Source organism: Contarinia nasturtii, unplaced genomic scaffold (assembly GCF_009176525.2).
Source record: "Contarinia nasturtii isolate CC-2019 unplaced genomic scaffold, AAFC_CNas_1.1 Cnas_scaffold_695, whole genome shotgun sequence".
In the NCBI taxonomy this organism is placed as follows: Eukaryota; Metazoa; Arthropoda; class Insecta; order Diptera; family Cecidomyiidae; genus Contarinia; species Contarinia nasturtii.
The window spans coordinates 5,490,832-5,515,478 of record NW_022198046.1 but is presented as its reverse complement, the minus strand read 5'-3'; the positions used below and the strand labels follow the sequence as shown (position 1 = coordinate 5,515,478).

At 33.5% G+C, this 24,647-nt stretch overlaps 4 protein-coding genes across 5 annotated transcripts; 2 read left to right on the top strand and 2 right to left on the bottom strand.

Annotated features, from left to right (window-relative positions):
- The first annotated feature begins 269 nt into the window (after positions 1-269).
- On the top strand, positions 270-7,514 carry LOC116341124 (PR domain zinc finger protein 10-like). Its single transcript, XM_031768001.1, has 11 exons — positions 270-459; positions 526-1,635; positions 1,702-2,085; positions 3,365-3,460; positions 4,344-4,514; positions 4,789-5,480; positions 5,539-5,909; positions 5,971-6,029; positions 6,090-6,701; positions 6,792-7,059; positions 7,128-7,514. Exons 1-11 carry the CDS (start codon positions 423-425, stop codon positions 7,435-7,437), a joined length of 4,110 nt encoding a protein of 1,369 aa, XP_031623861.1. The 5' UTR covers positions 270-422; the 3' UTR covers positions 7,438-7,514.
- A 413-nt stretch (positions 7,515-7,927) lies between these two features.
- LOC116340471 (aryl hydrocarbon receptor nuclear translocator homolog) lies at positions 7,928-11,255 on the bottom strand. Its single transcript, XM_031766984.1, has one exon. The coding sequence runs from the start codon at positions 10,934-10,936 to the stop codon at positions 9,044-9,046; it is 1,893 nt and encodes a 630-aa protein (XP_031622844.1). The 5' UTR covers positions 10,937-11,255; the 3' UTR covers positions 7,928-9,043.
- A 464-nt stretch (positions 11,256-11,719) lies between these two features.
- LOC116340472 (beta-1,4-N-acetylgalactosaminyltransferase bre-4) lies at positions 11,720-13,133 on the top strand. The gene is made up of 2 exons (XM_031766985.1): positions 11,720-12,608; positions 12,830-13,133. The coding sequence occupies exons 1-2, from the start codon at positions 11,877-11,879 to the stop codon at positions 13,085-13,087; spliced, it is 990 nt and encodes a 329-aa protein (XP_031622845.1). The 5' UTR covers positions 11,720-11,876; the 3' UTR covers positions 13,088-13,133.
- Positions 13,134-13,292: 159 nt separating this feature from the next.
- Positions 13,293-18,612, bottom strand: LOC116340470. Of its 2 annotated transcripts, none has more exons than XM_031766982.1 (6): positions 18,303-18,612; positions 16,835-16,918; positions 15,278-16,696; positions 15,045-15,165; positions 14,691-14,889; positions 13,293-14,499 (listed from the first exon to the last, which is right to left on the bottom strand). In XM_031766982.1, exons 1-6 carry the CDS (start codon positions 18,306-18,308, stop codon positions 14,232-14,234), a joined length of 2,097 nt encoding a protein of 698 aa, XP_031622842.1. In that variant the 5' UTR covers positions 18,309-18,612; the 3' UTR covers positions 13,293-14,231. The 2 variants fall into 2 exon arrangements, with proteins under 2 accessions (XP_031622842.1, XP_031622841.1); XM_031766981.1 differs by lacking the exon at positions 18,303-18,612 and adding an exon at positions 18,090-18,268.
- Between the last annotated feature and the right edge of the window lie 6,035 nt (positions 18,613-24,647).

Genomic DNA, 24,647 nt, shown 5'->3' with positions numbered 1-24,647 from the left:
CAAAGCGGTTATTTAACTATACTGAGCAGCCGTATGTGATCACATTGAATATATTATAATGCATGTTTCAAATGACATCTTCAATGAAGTCGACCGTTGAATTTTATATGAGTTTGCCGCATAGACCCGTACGCAATGCAATCTATCTCTTTCATTTTCCGTAAACTCTCCAAATGTGTGTATGCGTGTGGAGAAAAATGTTTGCGATTTGACACTCGAATCTGACGTTTCGCAACGCACCAAGAAACGTCATTGTTTACAAAATTTATTTTCTATATACTGACATTTACACTCGCTGTGTTGCCTTTCCATTATTATTATTAAAATTAGCAAATTTTGTTCGTCTCTATTTTTGGACATCGCTCGTTAATTAATTCGAAACGCAAAGTATGTGGCATTAACATCGAAAAAAGTGTTCACAAATGGATATTTCGAATAGCAATGGCAAAAGCATTCAAGGTAAGAAATGTGTGACATTTTGATGATTTCATTGTTTTTATTCATGTGAATCGTTTTTTTTTTCAGTCGATCCATCCATGGAACATGCGTCACACCAATATGTTTTCGCCGATCATTTTAAAACATTTGATCCAAACATGTGTTCGGCAGCGGAATATAGCCCACCACCACCATCGGTCACCGATTCAAATGCACAACAAACAACTGTTATTGCACCGTATCATGCAATTCCATCGAATTACAATGAACTCACCGATGCTTCGGACATTTCATTGGTACCAGTTAGCGAAACGACATCCAATTGCATTACGTACAGCAATATTATATTTGTGCCGTCGATGACAAATAATGGCAATCATATGGATTCGATTGGCGATGCCATTGAACTTGTGAAGGACGAGACCAATATACCACCTGGAATTGAACTGGGCGATCCACAATCGATTAAGTACATTGTCTCTTCGGATTCACAATTACTAAATACATTCATTCGACCGAATGATTTGGATAATGTGAATGCTGTTTTGAATCACAATCCAAATGAAGAGTATATTGTGAATACTGATTCACAAATTGACAACAATTTGGTATTGAATGAAACGCATCACATTCAACAGCATTTAAACGATGTTGAATCGATGGATAAAAATCAAATCGCCATTCATCAAATAAACCAAATAAATACGGGTAACGATCAAGAAATTTTAATGCAAGATGAAAACGGACACCTATATCGACATGTTCAAAATATTCTAATCGATGGAACATCAATGTGCCCAAATGAATTATTACCTATTCTATCGGCTCCAGTTGATTTGGCCGATCCGGATTATGTCGAACAAAGCATTAGCCGAATACAAAGCACATTCAATCAACGTGAAAATACAATGCATGACTTACCATTTCAAATTCCCATCAATTTCATCACAAATCCGGAATCAAATCAAACGATTCCGGTCAGTTCAAAGTCAATGGACACCAGCGGTTTGGATATGCAGCACGTTGAATTTATTTTAAATAATGAAAATACCAATGTGATTAATAATTCGAATCAGTATGGAACGCAGTCAAATGTAAATATTTTAAATGATAACACAAATTATCAATGTCATCCAACAATGCAGTCAAATGATTCATCGAGCCAACGCTTTCTTGAGAGTACCATGTCTACATTGTGTAAGTTCCATTAAAAATACGGGTTTGAAAGCAAAAAAAAACATGAATGTGATTTTTTTATTTCAGTGGCTGCTGTAAATGACATAACGGCCCGTGATGAACAATTTCAACAATATTTAAACACTATCAAAAGTCCAAAAGACCATAGTATTGATTACTACACAGATGCCCATGTTGAGAATCATGTTGACAATATACCGCACACAATTTATACAAATCCAACGACAAAAAGTACAGCTTGTGGAAAAGAAATGCCAAAACCATTGACATCGGAAACACTTTCAAATGAACTCTTCCAAAATAACTGTGAGCCAGCCACCGATGAATATGTTGACATTAATGACATGGAATTTATTAAGAAAAACAGTGACAGCGATAAATCACACGAAAATATTTTATTAAGACGATCAAGACGAAAGAAAACAACTAAACGAAAGGATGATGATGCACGTATGTTTGAAGAACACTTTTTATTGATATTTTTCTTGCTTATAATCTAGAATCTAATCAATTTGAAATATTTATTCACATTCGATTGACATACATGATTTTGATGATCCCATAAACATATTTTATCAATCCCCCCGTCTACAAGGGAAAATATACAAAATTAATAATAATTTGAAAATTTTGCGCACTAATTTTGATTTTGATCATTTTTTTTGCTGGAAAAACAAGAGGACATTTTTTTAAAATTTAACTCACTATTCAATTTTTCGCAAAGTTCTTTCTTCTTTTCATACCTTATCATTCGATTCACCCCTTTTTTTATGCGAGAGTTCGAAGTTTTAAGCCGTTTGATTTGTTCTCGAAGATTTGGCGATAAATTTCTTTCCAATAGCTCACCAAATAATCTATCGGATGCATCCATCTCTCGACTAAGAACATCCGGGTTATCCTCACTTTCATTACTATCATCAGAACTATTGCTTTGACATGAATCTGGTCGATCAATTGTTGGTACAACAGCAATTGAATCATTTGAAATTATCGATTTGCTTGTCCCAGGAACAACAGCTGATGAACCACTTCCAGTGTCATTAGCCTCAACGGCTGCCAAATTCTCTAACGCACTCGCTGCTTCATTGAGGATCAGTAATGGTTGCGCCTGCACATAGGCATTTGAAACATCGGAGGCCACAGAATTTGGTCTCATTGTTGATGAAGTCTCATCAATTTCATCGTTACTTGCATTTTCGAGTTTATGTTCGTTGTCCATTCTTCTACAAAAAAATATTTGAAGACAAAATTCCAGAAGATATTCCGATTTCGTGTTTTTTGAAAAATAAGAGAAAATTAACAAACCTTTTCTTTAAATGAATCTGATTAAAAAAAATCAATTGAACTTGTTGTGTTTGTAGCTGAGCTCGGTGCTTATATATTGACAGCCAATGAAATAATACACGACGCCGATAGATTACTGACAATTGGGTTGCAAACTTGACATTTGCTAAAAACTGATGGCGCCACCTTGATATACTTCAGATTAACACATGTCATTATCTTTTGAACAATTTTCAAATAATTAGACACATTTAAAAAAAATTCAATTGTTTGAAAGTAAATAAATTTTATTCGATAAAGAGTTCAAAAACTCATCAAAATTCAATGTATTTTTAATTAAAATAGTGCTTTTGAAGTGATCTAAATGATATTATGACTTCAGAGAAAACCGAGTGAAAATGGCTTTTATATCGAAAAATTGATTCAATATGATTTTATTTTTTAGTGTTGGTGGTTGATAAGTTTGTGCCAAGCCGAGCTCTAGCTACTTTACCCACGTCCTATCTATACTTTGACACAAGTAATGGTGCTGCTGCAACCGGTAAGTATTTTGATCGGAAGATCGAAAATTTTAAAATATTTGTTAGCATCTGCAACAAAAATGCGATTTGTTGGTAAATTGATCTTGGTATTCGCTTAATCTTCTGTTGGGCACGAAGTCACTTGATTTCGATCGATTTATTTTCGATTGATTTGCCAAATCCTGTTTCGGAATCGGTATATTCAATGGAATTGTTTGGCCTCGTGTTTTCGGTATTTTAAGCAGATCCCAAACAGTGATTGCATCGTGCTTCATTTCTCTCCGTGAAAATGGTCGATGGTCCAATGTTTTTGTTGTTGCATAAATATCCAAATATTTTTCATAACCAAAATTCTTTACGTTAATATCGACAAATTGATGTTCTGGCCTTGAATGCATAATAATATTCGGTGTTTGGGTCTTCGGTTTCATTCTCTCACATGGCTTGTAATCATCACGATATGTTGAATTATACTTTGATAATGCTGGTGGAATCAATTGATTACCACGCTCATACAACTGCTGGGGAAAAACAAATCGCGAACACGGAACTGGCACTTCAAAGTATTCACGATAATTTGTGTATGAAAGTTTTTTATATGCATGGCTGTATTCCGATTCGAATGTACAATCATGTATACAACTTTTTGATGGACAACCGTTTGATGACCAATAAGCCATCTTTTTTTGGTACAAAATAATTTTTCAAATATTTTCCAAAATACTTCAGAAATTATTGTTTTTCACCAAACCAAGGTCAACTTGTTTGAAAATCTCTTCACTATAATGAATTTAATCATGGTATAAATATTGTAAACAAACTCATGGTTGTCATAGTTATCGAAACAACGAATCGGGGTTCTACACTACATGAATGTATAGTAATTTGATTGTTTTATTTCAGAACAAACTGTATTTGCCAAGCGCGAAATTCCACTGCATATGAAATTTGGACCATTTGTGGGTGAAACAAAGACGCTGAATAAACATGAAATCAAAATATATCGAGAATCAAATCCACATTATCCATCACTATTTCTAAGTCATAATTCGATTTTGGACGTTTCGAATGAGAGTGAGTTAATTTTTTATTTTATTTATTTTTCAAAAGAAGCGATAAGATTACTGCCTAAAATGATAAAAAATAAAATTCACGTATAGTTGGCGCTACATTCTATGTAATAAGCGTATACTTTCCACTTAGTCCGTTGCAACGGAAAACAAGTTTGCATAGAATGCAGCGCCAACTATATGTGAATTTTATTTTTTATCGTTTTAGGCAATAAATCTATGGTTTTCTTATGGCTTCTTTATAGTTTTAATTTTTCTGCGATGCTCTTACCTTTTAGATACTTCAAATTGGATGCGTTTTGTGCGAACAGCAACGAAGCATCGCGAACAAAATCTGTTGTTGTGTGTAATAAATTCGCAGCTATATTTCAAATGTTGTAAACTAATAGCACCCAAACAAGAGCTACGTGTTGGATACAGCAAAGAATACGCGCAAAAGTACTCTTTGGATCAATTGCTTCCGAGAAAGCAAGAGAAATCGAATGAATACCTATGTAAGAATATTGACGAGCGACCATCAAGCAATGAAATTCTGGATGATCATCAAAATGAACAAAAAACAAAAGAAACGTCAGTACAATCTGTGCTTCGAACCACACCAACTAAACCAAACGATTCAACATCACCGAATAAAGGCAAAGATCGATTAAATACCGGTAAAATTCGTATGCGAAAATTAGCCTTATCAAAGAAATCACGTACATCCGGACCCACAGTTCGATATGCATGTTGTTATTGTAGCAAGGTATTCTCAAAATTTCTCAGCTACAAAGAGCACACAAACGCTGTGCATGCGGTTGACATCGAACATAAACGAGTAAAAGTTGATGCTGAACACAAGCGATTAACCATCGAAGATTCTGTGATGAAAATGCAACCATTGACTGAAGAAAAAAACACAAATGGAACTAAAAACTGGTTTGTGTGTCAAAAGTGTCAGCGAAGTTTTGAGACTGCAGAAAAGCTTGAGGTAAGCATTTAAAATTTTTTTCCTTTCCCACATTTTTTCATTTTTTTTCTCATTGCAGGAACATCGTTTGTCTAATGATGATGATAAAGAGCTATTGTCTACTAAATGTCACATTTGTTTCAAGAACTTACATCGACCGTCATCATTAAGCATGCATCTCAAAAAACATGAGTCAAAAGATGGCCTTTGTAAATGTCCATATTGTTCCGAAACATACCAAAATACGCTCCAATTTCGAGATCATGTTAAAATCCATTGTCAGACCAACGGAAAGTATAAATGTCCGCATTGTACAAAAGAATTTCCAAAATACAAATCAATTCGCAAACACATTCGAATCAATCATACGATCAATCGGTTTGTGTGCGATGAATTGAATTGTGGCAAAGCCTTCAAATCGAAATATAAACTCAAAGAACATAAGTTAAGGTAAACCCATTTTCGAATTGTGTTGAAACATGTTAATTCATTGCATTTTTTTCATCTTCAGTCACTCAGATTTTCGAGAATTTTCTTGTGCCGACTGTGATAAACAATTTAAACGAAAAGGTAACGACGTAGTTTCAAATAAAATTCACAAAAATACTCACATTTCATTACCATTTCCAGATAAACTACGCGAACATATCCTTAATTTTCATTCAACTGAAATCCATAAAAATAATAACAAACGAATCGAAAATAAACCATTGAACACAATGCCGATGAAGCTTTTGGAAGAAGAACAACAACCTGCAAATGATATATTTGAAGAAACAAACGGCCACATTTATTCAGATGAAAAATCATTTCATTCTGATGATGAATTATTGTCGAAAACAAATTCGAAAAAATCACCAACAAAGCAAAGATTCAAGCCCAAAGTACCGCCAACCGAATATGAACGATTTATTTATAAGTGTCAGCATTGTCAGCTTGGTTTTAAACGACGAGGAATGTTGGTCAATCATCTTGCCAAGCGTCATCCAGATATTCGAATCGATTCGATCCACGAACTTCGGCTGCCAATTTTGAAAACGGAACGCCTTTTCTATTGTCAATATTGTGATAAATCGTACAAATCGAGTTCGAAACGGAAAGCACACATTATAAAATATCATCCGGGCCAAAAATTGCCGATGTCAACGCGGTATAATAAACCAGAAGACTGTGAAAACCCCATGGTACCGAATCCATCATTTTCAGCCAATGTTGGTAGCATCACAACGAATGTTCATCAGTGTATGTAGTGTTCTTTCTTTCGATTATTTGCCCATTATTTCCAATACTTTCTAACTAATTTCTATTCTTTTCTATGTGAATCAACCCCAGGTGTGTGGTGTTATAAACAGTATGCATCACGCAGCCGATTGCTTCAACACAAACGAAAAGAACACAGCAAAGAGATTGAAGACTCGATTAAACAGAATCAAGCAGATTACTTTAAAGATTTAACACACGATTTAAGTCAAATAATGGACTCGCGCGAAGGCCAATTCCAACAACCACAAACGCCTATCAATCAGTCTATCGATGAGTATGTAATTAAATTCAATGAAATACACGAACAGCATTCAGCACATCGATTTCAACAAATTGGGTATGCAACAAGGATTTTCGATCATTTTTTTTTCTTCTTTTCATTAATTTCATTTGATTGAATTCTAGATATGAACCGGAAAATAGATTACTGGAACTGTCTTCGGCTGCATTAGAAACATTTCGCGATGATTATTCATTTTTAAGCGACAGCGATATTGAACATTCAAACATCGACGGATCACGAGTTGATGTTAATTTCAAAATGGTTGGAGATGAATTCGGTCAAGAGAATTCCAATTGCGATTTAAATTCATTGCCACAACTATTTGAAGAGATCGATTGCATGACATTGAAACCAAGCCAATATACGACCAGTAGTTCAACACAAGTTGATAGTATTATTGGGAAAAACGTACATCTCACGTACAACAAATGAATTGACGACATGTGATTTAATACAAAGATATTGTACCTTTTGAGATTCGAATAAAATCATGATTTTTTGTGCTTTTCTATTACCAAAATAAAATAAAAAAATATTTATTTGAAAATAATTTCTGTTTTTATTTGACTACATGAAAACAGGCGCAAGTACGATATGATCGAATAAGCGATCACAATTATCTTCCCATTTTTGGAAAAGGTAGATAAATTTTGATAATTTTGAAGTGGCCGACATTTTGTGGTTTTTTTTTCAATGTTTAGCGAGAGTGTCATTTGTTAAACTACCGTTTGTTCGGTGTTTTATTAACGCAATCAATTGAAGAAGGTGCTATTACAACAGAATAGAACTCATTACTCAGTTCTGTGAATTACGTTACCTGTAAATTGACACGGTCTTTTGTGTGCCAAAATTGAAATTGTATCGGAAAGAATTAAATTTAAGACATATTATCCATGGTTAGAAAATAAAACATCAATTATAATTTTCGTTTATTTCGGTTTATTCAAAATAAAGAGAAGAAAAAAAATGTTTGATTTATTTTTGATCTGCATTGTTTAGAAATACAAAAAGGTTCTTAGTAGCTAAAAAAAATAAATTTTTGTTAGATTTGTCGAGACCTCCGAAAAATTATAAAATAAAATACGTGCGTGAAGTTTTGGTTGTATACATATACATATATCAATCCGTATCGTTCACAATAAATAAGATTGTGATACTGCCGAAATGGGTCATTTTAAATTCTACGTACAAACTGATTTATTCAAATAAGATGTGTATTGCATGTTAATGTGAGCCTTAGCTACAAATTGTTTTTTTTTCTCTTTCCTCAGCTTGAATACAGAGAATTAAATACAAAAAAAAATATAGTAAATGTTAATGTCGAAGATAAAATAGAATAAGAAAAAAAGAAAATAAAAATGTCTGTACTAAACTTAATGAAAATATGTTCATTTGTGAATTTTTTTCTATATGTAAATATTACAATGTCTATTTGTTAAAAATACAAATCGTTCGCCTCATAAGCCCATTCGACATGTGAGTTTCATTTGATTTTACATTCTCTTTCGTTAGTTAACTCGAAAAAATATATATGAAGAAATAAATATCATTCTGTAAAATTTAGTTTCGTCTTAATGATTTTTTTGTTGTTTGTTTGTTCGTTATCACTCCCATTCAAATTAAATATCAATTTTGAATAAAAGAGAATGCTATTTTAAGCATTGTTTTGAAAATTAAGTCTATTTTATTCGATGTGTATAAATTTTACTAGCGTTTCTTATCAGCGGAATTGTTTTCATTTCAAATAACAACAGTACAAAGTAGTTGTTTTGTTTCAGGTGGGAATAATATTGAAAACTGAAAAACTAATAAAACACGCGACCAGCAGCTGCCAACCTTAAAATTCTAGTAAATCAAAGTTTTACATTCGTTAAATGAAAAACAAAAAACAGAAAAAAACATTGAAGCCAAAATTTGTATAATATCGAAAACACACGATGCACAGTTTCTTATCAGTTAAAATTTGTTTAGTAAAAAGTTAGTTCAATATCATAAAAAAATGAACATAAAAATTGGAATATATAGATAATAATTATACTTATTCGAATGGGGTTGTAAACATATTAATGTTAAGGTCTTCGAATGAAGTGCCTCCGCTTTGATCGAGCATTGTGAGCATTTCGGTCAGTTCGCCGCTGTTTCCATTGCCAGCATTCGTCGCGTGTGACGGTCCAGCCGATGTGACAACCGGAACTGGTCCCTGTTCAGTTTGGTTTGTTTGCCATCCCCACATCGATGGATTTGGTTGATTTGTATGGTAGTTTTGATGCGGTTGTGGTGGCGGTGGTTGTTGTGCACGTGAACCACTCAATTGAGTATATGTCGGTGGTGCATTCGGTGAACGTGATGGGCTTACTTGATTCCAGGTTTCAGAGACTGGTTGTCGTTGTTGAGATGCATTTGCTCCATATGCAATTGGCGATTGAGTCGCTTCATAGACGTAGCCAACTGGATTTTGTTCACTGTTCGGCCGAACAACGTTGGCTTGTGGTGACATATGCGACATCATTCCGTGTGCGTTATAAATATTATTGCCTCCGGGTTGTTGTTGTTGTTGCTGTTGTAGTGTATAATCAATTCCTGGTGCTGTTGCTGTTGGATTGTATGGTTGATCATTGTCTGGCGTTGTATTGCCGGTGGCCAATGGATGCATCGTTTTACCCGAACTATTATTGCAAACGATATATTCAACTTCATCCGAATACGGATTCATGAATGCATAGGCTTGTGTTCGAATCCAAACCCAATTGCATTTTTTCGAACGGAAGCGATACATCAATGAAAAGTGTTGACCTTTTTGTTTCAATACTTGATCAAAAATCTCCTTCATATGAGCCTGATCATCCGGATGAAAGAAATCATAGCAACTTTTTCCGAGTAAATCGGTTGGCACGTAGTCCAATAAATTTTTAACACGTTGATCAACAAACGTGAATTTACCATCGATAGAATGACGTGATATAAATTCAGATGGATTATTTGCGGATAAATCGGCTGAATTTGCGGTTGATGTAACTTGCAAACGGCCAATAGCCACCAAACAGCAATGCGAATGCATGCCATCGTCTTGTGGGCGTTCCATATGGCCGCCGGGAAACATATCAGTTGGTGGCCAATTTTTTATATAACCAGTACAATGAACAACGGCATAATTAACACCATCACTTCCGGCTGGTCCAAGTGAATTTTTCTGCTTCAAACGATTCAAATGGCTTTCTGAATGGCAATTACCGACACGCATACGACATATAAAACCACGTCTTGATCCCATCATTAAACGCATCGATGATTGATGACCTTCTTTTTTCACCGTTCCCGATTTCAAATCCAATATTCGTCCACTGTTCTGTGGTTCTTGCGTTGACAATTGTTCACGAACCTTTTCACGATCGTCCGGATGAATTTGCTCGAAAAAGCATGTATTGAACCAATCATTTTGTGAATGATTTAACACTGGCGTCACTGAATCTGACACATAAATGATTCGACCTTCGTCACACGAGACAACAAACAAAAAACCATCAGCAGCTTCCAATATGAGATGCTTCAGCTCTTGATCTGTTAAAAATGATGGTTTGTATGTGCCATCGCTGCTTGTGTTGCCCGTACCGCGGAGTGCTTTCATATGAGCAACGGCCATTCGTAAAATGGTCAATTTGTCTGGTTTACGTGCTAGTGCACTGCATGTTGGCACCATATCGGATAATTCGGTGATGTAGGCAGTCATTTTATTGCGTCGCCTTCTTTCGATTTCACAGTGATTTTCACGACTTGCAAATCGTTCGCGATCTTGATTATTTTCGTCATCCATTCTGTCGTATTTTTGAGCACTGGCACTCTCGTCGTCCAATTCAGAGCGACTGTATCGTCGTTTGTAAATAGTCGCTTCACTCGGTTCACTTCCCAAATATAGATGCGATAATGCTGACATTAGGCATTCACAAAATATTAGAGGTTTCGAAACCTTTTAAATTTTTTTTTTATCTTGAATCAAGTGTACTTCAAAACACTCGAAACAATTTTACACAAACACTTTAATTGACAAGTTCACAAAACTAAATGTTCCAAATTTTATTTAAAGAAATAAAACTTTTACGTGAACAATGCCCCGAATACGAAGAGAAACAACACCAAAAACTGCTTTATGAAAAAATCCAAAATGGAGGATTTTGTATGAAGTTTTTTTATTGATGTCTTTGTATGTCTTTATTCCTCTGTCTCGCTCACTTCTTATTATTGTTATGTTTGAGTGACGTATATAAACATACAATACTATACTGTTTTATTATGTGTTACAAGCGTTTCTCCTATGCACAACATATACACAGAGGCTGGGTGTGACGTGTGACATACTGAATGTTTTCTTGTTAATTCTGAACCGCTTTAGTGCTTTGTTTGAAACGACATGAAGTTGCGTTCACATATCACATTGGAATATGCATCGGATTTTTCTCTTTTAATATTTTGGTTTTTGTTAGAGTTTTTGTCATTTTTTTATAAATAAATGAGATTTCAGCGGATACCATTCAAATCAATTCGAAAATTTTGTAATTTCAATTCAAATTAAAAAAATATTCTCATTAAATAATATTCATTTTTGAAATCTCATCCGCTGTCTTTGTAAACTGGATCAGTTTGAACCATCAAAAAGTGACGTTTCATAGCTGTCATCATTTTTCTGCAACGGTTCGGTTTTATTCACACTTATCACGCGACTGCACTATTTTCATGTGAACATTGCCGTTGTACAAAACAAGACGTTTAAATGAATACCAAGTGACAGTAATAAATAAATTGTGTTAGCGTATTGCGGTGTTTTATACACTGTGCCATGTTCGGATAAAGGCAACCACACACACATCTAATTAAATATGCGGTTGAATTTATGTAAAATTTTCATCGTAAAATTGGTTCATTTTCTGCGCCAGAATTGGCTTCGATTTGCCGTATCTATTACATTTTTAATATGTATTTGGCCAAATCGGTATGCGCCGCATTATCCGTACATAGCATCCGATGAGATTTTGGATGAGCTTATTGAGAGAACAACACCAAATGTGACCCAACAATTTGCTGGCAAACTCAGTTGCGATTACAACAATGTGATAAGTGAAAATCAATTTATGTATCGTGAACCGTACATCAGTACGTTATTAGATGGAAGTGATATACGATTGGGTGGCGAATGGATGCCATCGACATGTGCACCAAAATATAGTACGGCCGTTATTGTTGTTTACAGACAAAGAGAGAAACAATTGGACGCGTTTCTCACATATATTCATAACTTTTTGCGTAAACAACTGATACACTACAGGATTTTCGTAATCGAACAATACGATCAAAAACCATTCAATCGTGCAATGCTCTTCAATATCGGCTTCGTATACGCTAGTCAATTTGATTTTCCATGTCTGATTCTGCATGATGTTGATCTTATGCCGATGAATCTGGGAAATCTCTATGTGTGCACTCGTAAACCCCGCCATATGTGCTCAAGTTTGGATAAATTTCGGTTCAATTTGCTGTACCACGGTTTGTTTGGAGGTGTTGTATCTATGGAAACCAAAGTTTATCAATTTATCAACGGAATGTCGAATAAGGTAAATAGAACTAGAAATTTGACTATGAATTACGGGGTTATATTAAAAAGCATATTGCATGCTATTGATTATATAACTAACAATTGTTTAATGATATGGTTTCATCGATATGATGAAAAAATAGTTTTTTAAAATCATTAGTCACTTTATTTCATTATAAGTTTTCAGTGTTTTTATTTATAAATTATGTCATATTCTAATCACACATATTAAATGTCCAGTTTTCAGGTTGGGGAGGTGAAGATGATGATTTTTATGAGCGTTTGCAGGCGAAAAAAATTGACATTTGCCGATTTGGTCCCGATCATAGTCAATACACCATGCTAAAACATAACCAAGAGGCGCCCAGTGAAAATCGAATTGCATTTCTAAGTAACGGAAGTTTACGATACAATACCGACGGTTTAAATTCCCTTGAATATAAAGAAAAAGAGGTCAAACTCCACAAGTTGTTCACACACGTTTTAGCAATTACCTAAAATGCACCTGCCTTTCTTTTGAATAAATGTTTAATCAACGATTGAATTGCATTTATAAATGATATCAGAAGTGTAGGCGATAATAATTTCTTATACCATTTTTTTAAACTCAATATTCCCATAAGTTTCGAGTAAGATGTGTAGCCAGACAATTAGTAGTAATTAGTGAAATTGCATAGAGGCAATCAAGATGTGGCAGCTCGTATTATGACTCATAATGGGTGTTTTTTATTGAATGAATTTTCTTTGTAAGGAAAGGTCTATCTTAGTTTAACCAATTCGCCAATTGCGTAGACATTATCTAAAGTGAACACGTGCTTTGTTATCTTATTCCCTTCGAACAATACTCATTGAAAACCAAAAAAAAAGAATCACTTTGATTGATCGAAAAGTTCTTTATCTAGTTCTAGGTACATCCTTAATACATTTTTTCATCGCTTAATAAAATTATTACGTTATTCAATTGCCTGGTCAAATGGAATGTATGAATTGCTGGCAATAAATAATAAGAAAGGATAATTTAAGCCAACACAATCTTAATGACAAATATATTGTGATTTACGATAAGAAATGAATCATATTTGGTTAGAAATGAACCATAGGTGCTTACAACCAAAAATAAAGTGATCCTTATGGAATGTGAAAATGAAAAGACAATGAATATTATCAAAAAAAATCCATTTTCTTTTCTCTCAAATGAGACTTACAACCAAATTTGATCAATTTGATATGATGTGACTGATTTATGTATCAGTATTAAGTAGAGTTATGTTATTATTAGATAAATTATATCGTCGTATTAAACGAAATAGATATAAAAAATAAATATGTATTTACATACAAGCTAGAGAATGGATGAAGAAAAGTCTTACTTAGAAAAAATATCTAACGTCCATTCTTATTCAAAACAAAATCAACTCATTCAATTAGTAGTAATCCTAAGAGTATTATTGTCAATAAAACAACTTTAAAACTTAAAATAAAAAATAAAAGTCAACATTTCGATAATATTATCATCGATTATGTATGAATTTGTTTCCAAAAAATCCATATGAAATCAGTTTAGCTAACAACATTTGTTTTCTTTCGATATGTACAGATTTTAATTTGTATTTTGTTTTTATGGCTAAATTGGCGGTTTTTTTTAATGTTCGTTGAGTGGATTTCCGAATTCATCAATTGCTACACTTGGAACGAGTGGCGGTTTGAAACCATACTCCCATCGGATATCTTTCGAAAATGAATCAACAAATTTCAGCTTATTATCGTAACCACTGAAACCATTGCTAATTGGCGATGGTTCGAAAAATTGATCCCGACTGCTGTGCACAGAGTTTGGCAAAACGGCCGACACCACATTTATTGACGCTGACGCTTTTGGACCGAAATCCTCATTTATATATGGTTGAAATCTGCGAAGAGAAATAATATCGTTACATAAATGTCGGTTTTTCTTTGTGTCATTATTCCAATCAACGAACAGTACTATAATTATCTGAATCATTCGTTTCACAGTATGAATTACTCATTGATATAAAAATAATGAGGTGTTGAAAAACGTATAAGTGGATATCATCAAAATGTAAATAATACGTTTATTTACCTCGGTGGCGGTAATAATCCAATTGAGTCTATCGTTGGCGGCGCTATGATATCATCAGCTAGAATATGATTTGGCTTTTTTATAATGACGTGTTTTATATGCTTTAGATGATTGTGTTTCCAATCGAATAAACCATGCCCTTTGCCATATTTTGTTGTTTTTATTATAAACTTTTGCGGCGGTGGCATCGGTTGCTTTACTATAAACAAATTACACAGAAAAAGATAGATAATAATATTATAGCCGATTGAAATATAATTTTGGTTTTTCAATGCCTTGAAAGTAATTTCACATTTCGAATTTAAAAAGAGATCATATAAATAACAAAAAAAAAAAAATGAAATTGATACGAACATAAAAAGGGCCAGTGATAAGCCACAGGGACTTCAACAGGTAAAATATATGGAATGTGAATTGGACGATCAACATATTGAACGTATGGAACGGCCACGGGTTTTTCAACGATGTGATTTATCTGAAATAAAATTGAGCATTTTTTTCTATAGTCTAAGTAAATGTGCTTATATAATTCATAAGAAAGCAAAATATGCAGATAAAATGGAAAAAACAAGCAAAAATCAACAAACCGGAATTTGTTTTTCAACAGGAACGTGAATGATTTTTTCCACTTCAATTGGTTTGCTCGCAACTGGATATGGCACCAATTTTTCAACAATCGTTGGTGGATGTTCAATGTGTTTTTCGATGACATTCGTAATGGGTACTTCTTTCACCACCAATTTTTCCACTTCAACCGGAATGATTTTCTCTTGCGGTGGCGAAGGAATGAATTCCTTTTGAATGACAACTTTTGGTTTTTCAACAACTTGAATTTGTGGGGGTAGTTGAACAATTTCCTTATGCACGACTGGTTTTTCGATGATTTGCGGTGGTAATTGTACGTATTGTTTTTGAATAATTGGCACTTGTGAATGAGTATGAATGTAGACTGGTTTTTCAGTGACGACGGCATGATGTACCGGAACAAAGTTTGTAACTGGTTTTATAGGTGCTTGAACAGGCACAGGAGTAACAGTGGATGTTATCAATGTTGGTGGTGTGGTTAATACGCGTGGAGTCGATATAATTTGTGTCGTTACAATTCGTGGTGTTGTAAAAGTACGCGGTGCCGGCAACGGCGTTGTATTAAATGTTTTTATTCGTGGCGATGGCCTGTATGCTCTTGTCGTTGAACAAGGTTGCTCACATGGATTTCGTGTAGTACTTGATACTCGAGCGCCAAATACTAAATTTTGTTTTGGTTCATCTTTGTAAATGATCTTTTGAATTTTCGTATTTTGTTGAATGTCAACATTTTCTAAAACTCGATTTTGTCGCTCGGTTACACCAACATTTGGTCGATCGGTTGGATCATCACAATCCTCATCGGGTAATTGTTTTGGTCTTCCATCATTCGATAGTCTTGAACCAACCTGAATTGGTGCTAAAAACTTTTGTTCGGCTACAATATTTTTGCGCCGTGATGGGCGTTCCGTTGTTGAAGTGGTTGTAGTTTTTGACGTTACCACTGTATTATTTTCTTGCCGAATAAATACGGTTTGTTTTAAAAATTGCCCATTATTATGCGCCTCTGGTTCAATAATTTGAACATTTATCCGCTGTCTTCGCGTAAAATCATCGGCTGGTCTAAACAAATTAACCTCTTCGTTAACAACAATTGGCCCAGTGAATTTACTGTTAATTGTTCGTTTTGCGGTATTTTTTTCGTCGTTGGAATTTTTATCATTATCCACGGCTGCCTGTTCGGCTGACACTAAATCTTCTAACAATGGAAATGATTCACTTGTTGGTGTCGCGGTTGTCGTTGTCGTCGTCGTTGATTGAGTAGTAGTAGTCGTTGATGACACCGGTAATTTGGTGGTTGACGAAATCGTTTCATTAAATATTGCGTCAGTGTTTGTTGCGTTTGCGTTAACTGTAATGATTGTTTTTGTATTGTCATCGGCTGAATAACATCCGGTAATCAATAACGCCAGTACAATTATCTAAAACAATTGCATTACGAATTTTCGAATGAGAAAAAAATTTATATTTAGATTTTAAAAAAATTATATGAATAGATTCACATTTAATAGTCACGATTATATTGCTACGTTGATGATAATCTGGAAATTATGAATTACCTTGTTTTCAAGCATTTTGGAAAGCATGAAATAAAAATAAAACTGATTTTGTCGATGTCTTTGTCCCTCGCTTCTTTCATGTACCTAAAAAATGCAAAATACTTGCTTAAGGTCTTTGTTGTGTTCAATGATTTGTTTTTAATTTAAGTGTAACAGCTCTTATATTTTCTTTTAATTCGTTTGGCAACGAACGTTGCGAGAAAATGATGCGATTTTTTTTGTAACGAAATCCAATGATAATTGGCTGATTGAATTTTTCAATTATAGTTTCTTTTGACAAGCGCATCAACGTTCGTGTGATGTAATAATTGAGTGTGAACCATTGAAAAACACACACAATTTGATATACTTTCCATCCATCAGTCAATAGAAACTTGAAATGTATATTTACACTTTAATTTTCTCTAGCCTATACAATAATTTTCTTCGTCATTTCAAAAGTAAAAAGAAAAAAATGTCAAACGATCAATTTTCATGTGTTGAGTTTTTTCACCGACCGTTGTTCACTGCACGCAAATGTCACCGTTGCGGTGAAATGATCGACTTGATCTTGTAAATTTCTCGTTAGTATAAAGTAATTAAGTTGTTATTGAAATGACATAAACCATTCGTAATATTTAAAAAAAACGCCACATTTTAAAATGAGATCAGATTAAAACAAACATATGATTAAAAACACTTATACTCAGCATGTGAGTAAATGAACGTTGAATTAGAGTCACGGAAGCTGAAAAATGGTCTTTCCTTTGCACCGTCGGTTGAAAGTGAAACGTTAAGTGGCAAAGTATACGTTGTACTGAATCGTTTAATAACTCATAAATATTCGTAGTTTCGAATTGGTCTCATTAAATGCAACACTTTCTCGATGTAAATTCCGCTCACGGGAGCGAACCAGAGAGAATTTGATATGTAAACAAAAAGAAATAAATGTGTGTGTGTATGTTTGTATTTAAGTCGATTTTAACTATGAACAAGCACTTGAATTATATTATATGATACATTGACCGAAATGTATGGACGCGAGAAAATTGGAGCGAAATAAATAAAATTAAGAGGCGGCATCCGCTAGGAAATTTCATTTTAAATTTAAACGTTTCCATTGTTTATCGTTTAACGTATGGTGTTGTGTGTGTTTTTCTTTTGTCAATATCATGCTGCATTATTATTGTTTTTGTTCCCATTTCATTGCGAAAAGCCGTTCAAACGATCACACTTTAAACATATAATTTCACTTTTATTACTAGTTTATGTTTACTGTTATTTTCATTCTTTCATATATTCGACGCGGTAATGAAGACAACCACTGCGATGCAAAATGAAGAAGATGATGAAAAAATTATGACGACGATGGGAAATGATTGGTAATAACAAATCATTAAAAACAAAAACGAATCGATAATAATAATTAGTTGAATGCTTCGAGCCAACTAATCAATGGTATTCATAACAGCGACCCACTGATACTCACGCTCATTCAATTATCACACACAAATTATGACTGATCTAGAATGTTAAAAATGCTCCATATTAAATAGTCCCCTCCCGCTTATTGAGATAACTCTGTTGTCGGTGTTCGCAGCAACAGCACCAGCAACGAACGAAAAATCCAGCAATTTCACGGCAGCACAACACTGCATCCAAAAAGAGAGCACATCGATTGCAAATTGCACGAAGAAACTGAAAACGATACTAACGAGTCGAAGAAAATCGAGAAAAGAGAGTTACTGTACAGACGCCACACGATCCAACTAAACGTGTCGAAGGTGCACGAGCGAATAAATGCGCTTGATGGTGCGTTGATGATGTGAGGCTGTCTGTGGCCACATTCACTGGCGCTCACACTCCGTTCAAAACAAAAAATCAAGAGACATGAATGTTTACTCATTGAAAATTGAACCAAAGCATATATTTGCTCAACCGTTACCGTGATTTGTCGTTTCGCATTAAAATTCAAAATGTTACCGTTTTCGATTCAATACATATGGGCAATAAAATTGATTGAAATCATAAAATAAGATACAAACTTTGTTCATGTGCCCTTTCTCTCTTTCGTTTCACCTACTCGATTTTTGTAAACCTACTGTTGACTATGTCACCCTCGGCCAGTGAATAAAAATGAATATTTTGTTGAAGCTGTGAAGATAAAACAATTCTTGATTCGGAACTAGCAAAACAAATTAACCATGTTCAAGCGTATGCTGCGTGTGAATGTGATCGATGTGAGTTCCATGATAATAACAACGCTATTCATAAGATCAACCGGCATACAAATTACGAGATTCGGTATAATTCTCATACATTGTGATACAGAAATGGGCTATCATTTATTTTAAATCTTCTCTGCCATATTTAGTTTCATTCATTGAAATTGGCTGAAAGTAAATCGTCGCTTATGATGGCAATGGGTAAAAAGGATTACTTCTTCTTTTTTGTTCACAAACCATAAATTTGAGCTGCATGTGACAGAGATCAGAGAATGGCATTCGAGACATTGTGAAAATGTGCGATTGAGAAAGAGAACGAGATGAAATAAAGAAAGAAAAGAGAGTGAAAACGAGTCACACAACGACCGATTTGTTGTTGCACTTTTACTTAATGGCTGGTTTCATTTTCGCTCGAAAAATATACATAGTACAAACGATAATAAAATGTTGGTTGAAAAAAAAAAAATGTAGGTACAGACGCAGCGATAAAACACGCGTCATTATCAAAACATGTACGCGCGTCAAAGATCGTAAACGTCACAACATCGCATTAATTGATAATTAATTGAAAAAGAAGGCGCAGCCACCTCTCGATGGCTTTTTACCATGCACGCAATTAGAATTGATTCAAATCGGCGTTGATAATAACCAAGAATAATGGCGAAATATAAACATCGAACCGAAAAAGAAATTGACCATTCGGACGCTCACGAGATAGTTAGTGTTTAGTTTGACAAGTAAAAGTTATAAACCGGTAAAGAGTTGCACTTAATCTTATCTCGATTCGATGAAGTGAGCAAGGATAAAAAAAAACTCGGTTAGAAAATGACTCTTTTTCAATTTTAATAATAGCATTAAAACGCTAAGCATACATATAAATTTGCTCAAGTTTTCTATCGTATAATATAGCCCATAATAATAATAATATTTCTTTTAATTGCTTGCGTAATACGTTATTTTAATTGGAAAAAAATTCAATTGAAATGCAAACGATTTACTAATTGCGGTTTGTGGTCACACGAAAATCATTAAGCGACGCACTTTCGATTTGTACAAATGAAAGTGAATGAAGGAAAAAAATAGCGGTGTACAACATCTGGGCGCATCAATCATTTAAATCTTACGCAGCACATTCTTATACATCCAATGAAATCGGACTTAACGAAAAACATAACCATTGGCCAATAAAGCTACCTGCGTACGCATTTTTACCTCATTGCAGCATTTTACAAATGACTTTTAATTTGAACATTTTTCTCATTTTTCTCATATTTCCATCGCCGCACACGGTGTTCAAAATAAAACAACGCCAACCGCACGAATATTGAACAATCACTTGCTTATTCTGTGGTATGTGGTTTCATTGACCGAAAACTGAAACTATATGATTTTCGTTTATTGTTACTTTTCACAATGATGTCTAGCGGCGTTTTAGATTCGGCATTGTCGAAAAGTACATTTGAAATGTAAGCGGTTTAATTCCTTTTAAATTTCATATCTTGGATTGCATGCATTTTGATCAGAAACCGATTGACAACAACTGTTGCAATAAGGCATTTAATTTGCTCTCAGCTCAATTTCTAATTTGGAAAGCTTTTCAGCTTCAGTCACGTCGAACCCAATCAGCAACCAAGCAAATATGTCGCTTCGATATACCGATATGCTTCTGGTATGAATAACAAATATAGAGGAAGAATTTACAGGCAAATAGCAATTTCGAAAATATGTTACATTTCAGGCGGCCATAATAGGTGAAACGTGCTCCAGTATAATATACTATTTTACGTGAAGCATCACATCTTAATGCGGAACGTTTATCCACGATAGAAGAATCTAATGAATTTCACTGTATGAAATCTTGTAGACGACAAATATTGATTACTATTAACATTTCCGCAAATTCATATATAGCTCATTTGAAATTCAACATTGATTTTAGGTAAAGAAAAGGTTCCGAGATGAAAATATTATACATGCATATAAAAAGGATAAAAAATCTATAGTAAAAATCAGAGTATTTTAGTATTTTGGTTTATTGCCAAAAAATGTTTCATTGCTAGAAATATGAAAAAATCAGTTCTTTTAGGAGTGTATTCATTATTTAAGTGTAAAACAGTAATGCATTCACCAGCCGACGATTATGAATTTCTACGAGGTGGAATAATATTTAAGTCATAAGTAAACATATAATATTGATTAGTGGTCATTCAGTATCGCAAATTTTCAAACAGATCAAAATTAATTATGCTCAAAAATCGAATGATGTGGCGAAATTTACCTTATTTTTTTATTATCGCATATTCCACAATTTTTCGCTTCTCAAAGCACAAAGCACAATTAACTGCACGAAAGAGTAAAGAACAAACAAATTTTGTATTATAATCAATTTTGTGTGATTGATTTGAAGTAAATAAAAATTCAACTGAATTGTTCTTTTGAATAATGAAGTAATGGAAAAGAACTTGAGTTGCATTTTAAATGATGATACACATATTGGGCTTTCGAAAATTGTCTTCCACTGAAAAATTGCACTTGCTGGTTTTGGTAAACATTTCAATGTGATTTCAAAACAACACCAAATCAAATATTAAAATAATCAAAATAAAATATAAACAGCAATTCATTTTCAAGCGAATTGCAGTAGATATAAAAATCTCAACATGTCAGATTGACATTTATCTCAGAAGAGACATTTACTTTAATTTTGCCGTCGAATAGTTCACATTCACATTGTAAGTACTGTGGAGAAATTAAAGAAACAAATAAAAAAACAGCATGAATATTAGTAATCCCGATGAACGGTATTGTGGGGTTTGCCAAGCATTATTGTTTTTGACTTCAAACGTGTGTCCAGTATGTTACGATATAGAATATGTGTAAGTGAAATTATGTTTTTTGGTTGTATTGCAAATAATTGAAGTGAAAACCCAAGAAGAACAAAAAAAATAGTTTTTAGTTTTAATTCTTTTTTTTATATTACAGTGGTCCCTCAACCGATTCTGCATCCGAAAATGATTAAATATGGTACTGTTGGTTACCGCAAAGTATTACTTACTTCCTTAAATAAATTTTATTCATTGTTTTGTCGATTTTTGTAATGATATTTTCATATAAATCATAAATAAATCGTAATTTCAAATGGTTTATTTACTAAATTAATTTCGAAGCGAACTATTTTCATACATGACTCATTGAAAAGAGTATTGTAAGTAGTCTTCAGCGTCTAAGAAAAGTTTTTATAGGATAATAAACCGCTTGTGTTTGATCATAGAAATTCGTCAGTTCGTGGAACAAATACGTATCAAATCCAATATCAGTTTGGTGAAAAGTGTCAACAGATTTCAGCACGTTTACCTAATAAAAGTGACTTGATCTTTTTGTTAATTGTGTATATAGTTCCAGTTTATTTGATATTTTCAACCAATCAATCAGTTGGATGTTAGTTTTTTCCTTGTCGCGTCTTTAATTCATTTATTTAATTCGTTTATACCAGTTAGTTACTTTCATTTGTCTAATAGTCTGTCACGTTTGACGTGTTCGAAAACATGTTTCCCAAACACGCAATCGATTCATTCTGCATTGCTTGCATCTCATCGAGTATAGCGTACATATCCAATGGATATTATCCATCGGACGGCTGTACACTTTCATATAAATATAATGGATAAAGTAGCAGCTTTTATTTGCAAACTATTCAATTTATTTCCCAGCCTAACACTGAAGAAAAATAACTATTATCGTTGCATTTCCACATTCATTGGAGTAAAAGAAAAAACAACAAAAATTACTTCACCGAAAAAGATGCTCTAATAAAGGCTATTCCATAGGGGTAAATTGGTCATCGTATCTAATTCAATCGGTTGTACAGGTTGCGTAACACAAACTCACCGCAAACAAAATATGGATTGGAAATTATTATCAAAAACTTCCGTCATTTTGCGTCGTCTACGAAATCAAATGCCCAAAGATTCGCATTATTTTTTTCTCTCTATTAAAGGCAATACGGAATAGAAAATATATATATCGATCAATTTTCAATAAATTATGCGCTTTTAATGATTTTTTATGTAATTTCTTCCAACGTATGATACGCGTAATTTCTTTTACGCAGTTTGCGTGTACAATGCACACACATCAAGTTTCATTTGAACTTTTCTTCCTGGTTGCATTCTATTGATAAACTGGTTTTTCTTGCAATTTTTCCATCGTTCGCGACGCAAATGTGATTAAAAAGTAATAAATTTTCTACGACTAAATTCACTTTATACATAAATTAAAACATGGTCAAATAAAAAGATTTCTTTAAAACAAATGTGAAATTGCGTTAATTTGTATGCCATAAAAATAGAGAGTGGTATGGTTGATTAACCTCTTTTTTGTGTTTTATGTCACTTGGGGTATTACATTGTAACTAAGATTTTGATGGAAATCATTCGAATTTAGAAAATCTGTTTAAAATATTGTCAAACAGTAGAATTTAAAGGAAATATATAGGCTTCAGAAATGACGCATTCACATACATCTCATAAATGACAGGCTTTCTTGTATTGTTTTACATAGATTATTATCTCTTTTTTTAGGTAGAAAAAAGGTGAAGCTTGTTGAAAGAAACAAGACAAATTACTATATTGCTACGATTATGATCATAATCAATCTTGGATTAACAGTGTGAAAACAGTTGTAATTAATATCGGTTTCAGTTCATATATTTTTAGCTGCGGGTCATATATGGTGAGGTGGCGAAGAGAGTGCGCTTTAAAAAAAATTGCAAGAGAGAAGGTGTGCATTTGTTCTGTGTATCTTAATCTAAAGATTGTAAATAGATTTGTAGAATGAATAATTTCCACATTTGTCGCGACGAAGTCTTGGAATATACTAAATCTCTTCTCCAGCTTCCATAGAAAAAAGAACAGATTCCATAGAAAAATGAATAAATTCAATAAATTTTTTTAGAAATTATACGAAATGAAACAAGCAAATAGAGCTCCAAGATTATTTATGAAGTCAAATGAAAGAAGATTATCTCAACTTTCCTTTTTTTTAAAAAATTCTATGAAAATGTATCTACTTGAAAAAAGATTGAGTTGATTCAATAAAATTGAAAGAAATGTACAATAAGAATGTTGATAACAGTTTTTTTTAAATCCAACTTAATGCAGTAATTAATTAATTTTAATCCAGTCTAATTGGCCCTTTTGCATTAATCATTCGTTATAAAATACAATTGAAATTTTAATTTGATTGATGCTGTTTTAATGTCATGTAAATAGACCCTTTCAGAAAAAAAGTCACTGATTGAAATGGGTGTAATTAATCGTTACTTGATGTGTTACAATATTATTACAAACGATGCCGCAAATCATTTTCCAACTCATTTGATTCGTGGAACTCTTCTCATTTGCACGAATGACCAATATGAAGTGATAAAAGAGTTAAAAATCGCATCCGAATGGTACGATGTTAATAAGAAAATTTGTCGAGAGTGTGCTTGTTGATCTTGCCGTTGGCCAGGTATGAATCAAAGCAAAAAAGTTCAATAGTCTAATTATGCTCAATTTGAATGATGATAATCGAAAAATACGAACTCACGAAACAAACTGGTCGTCCGC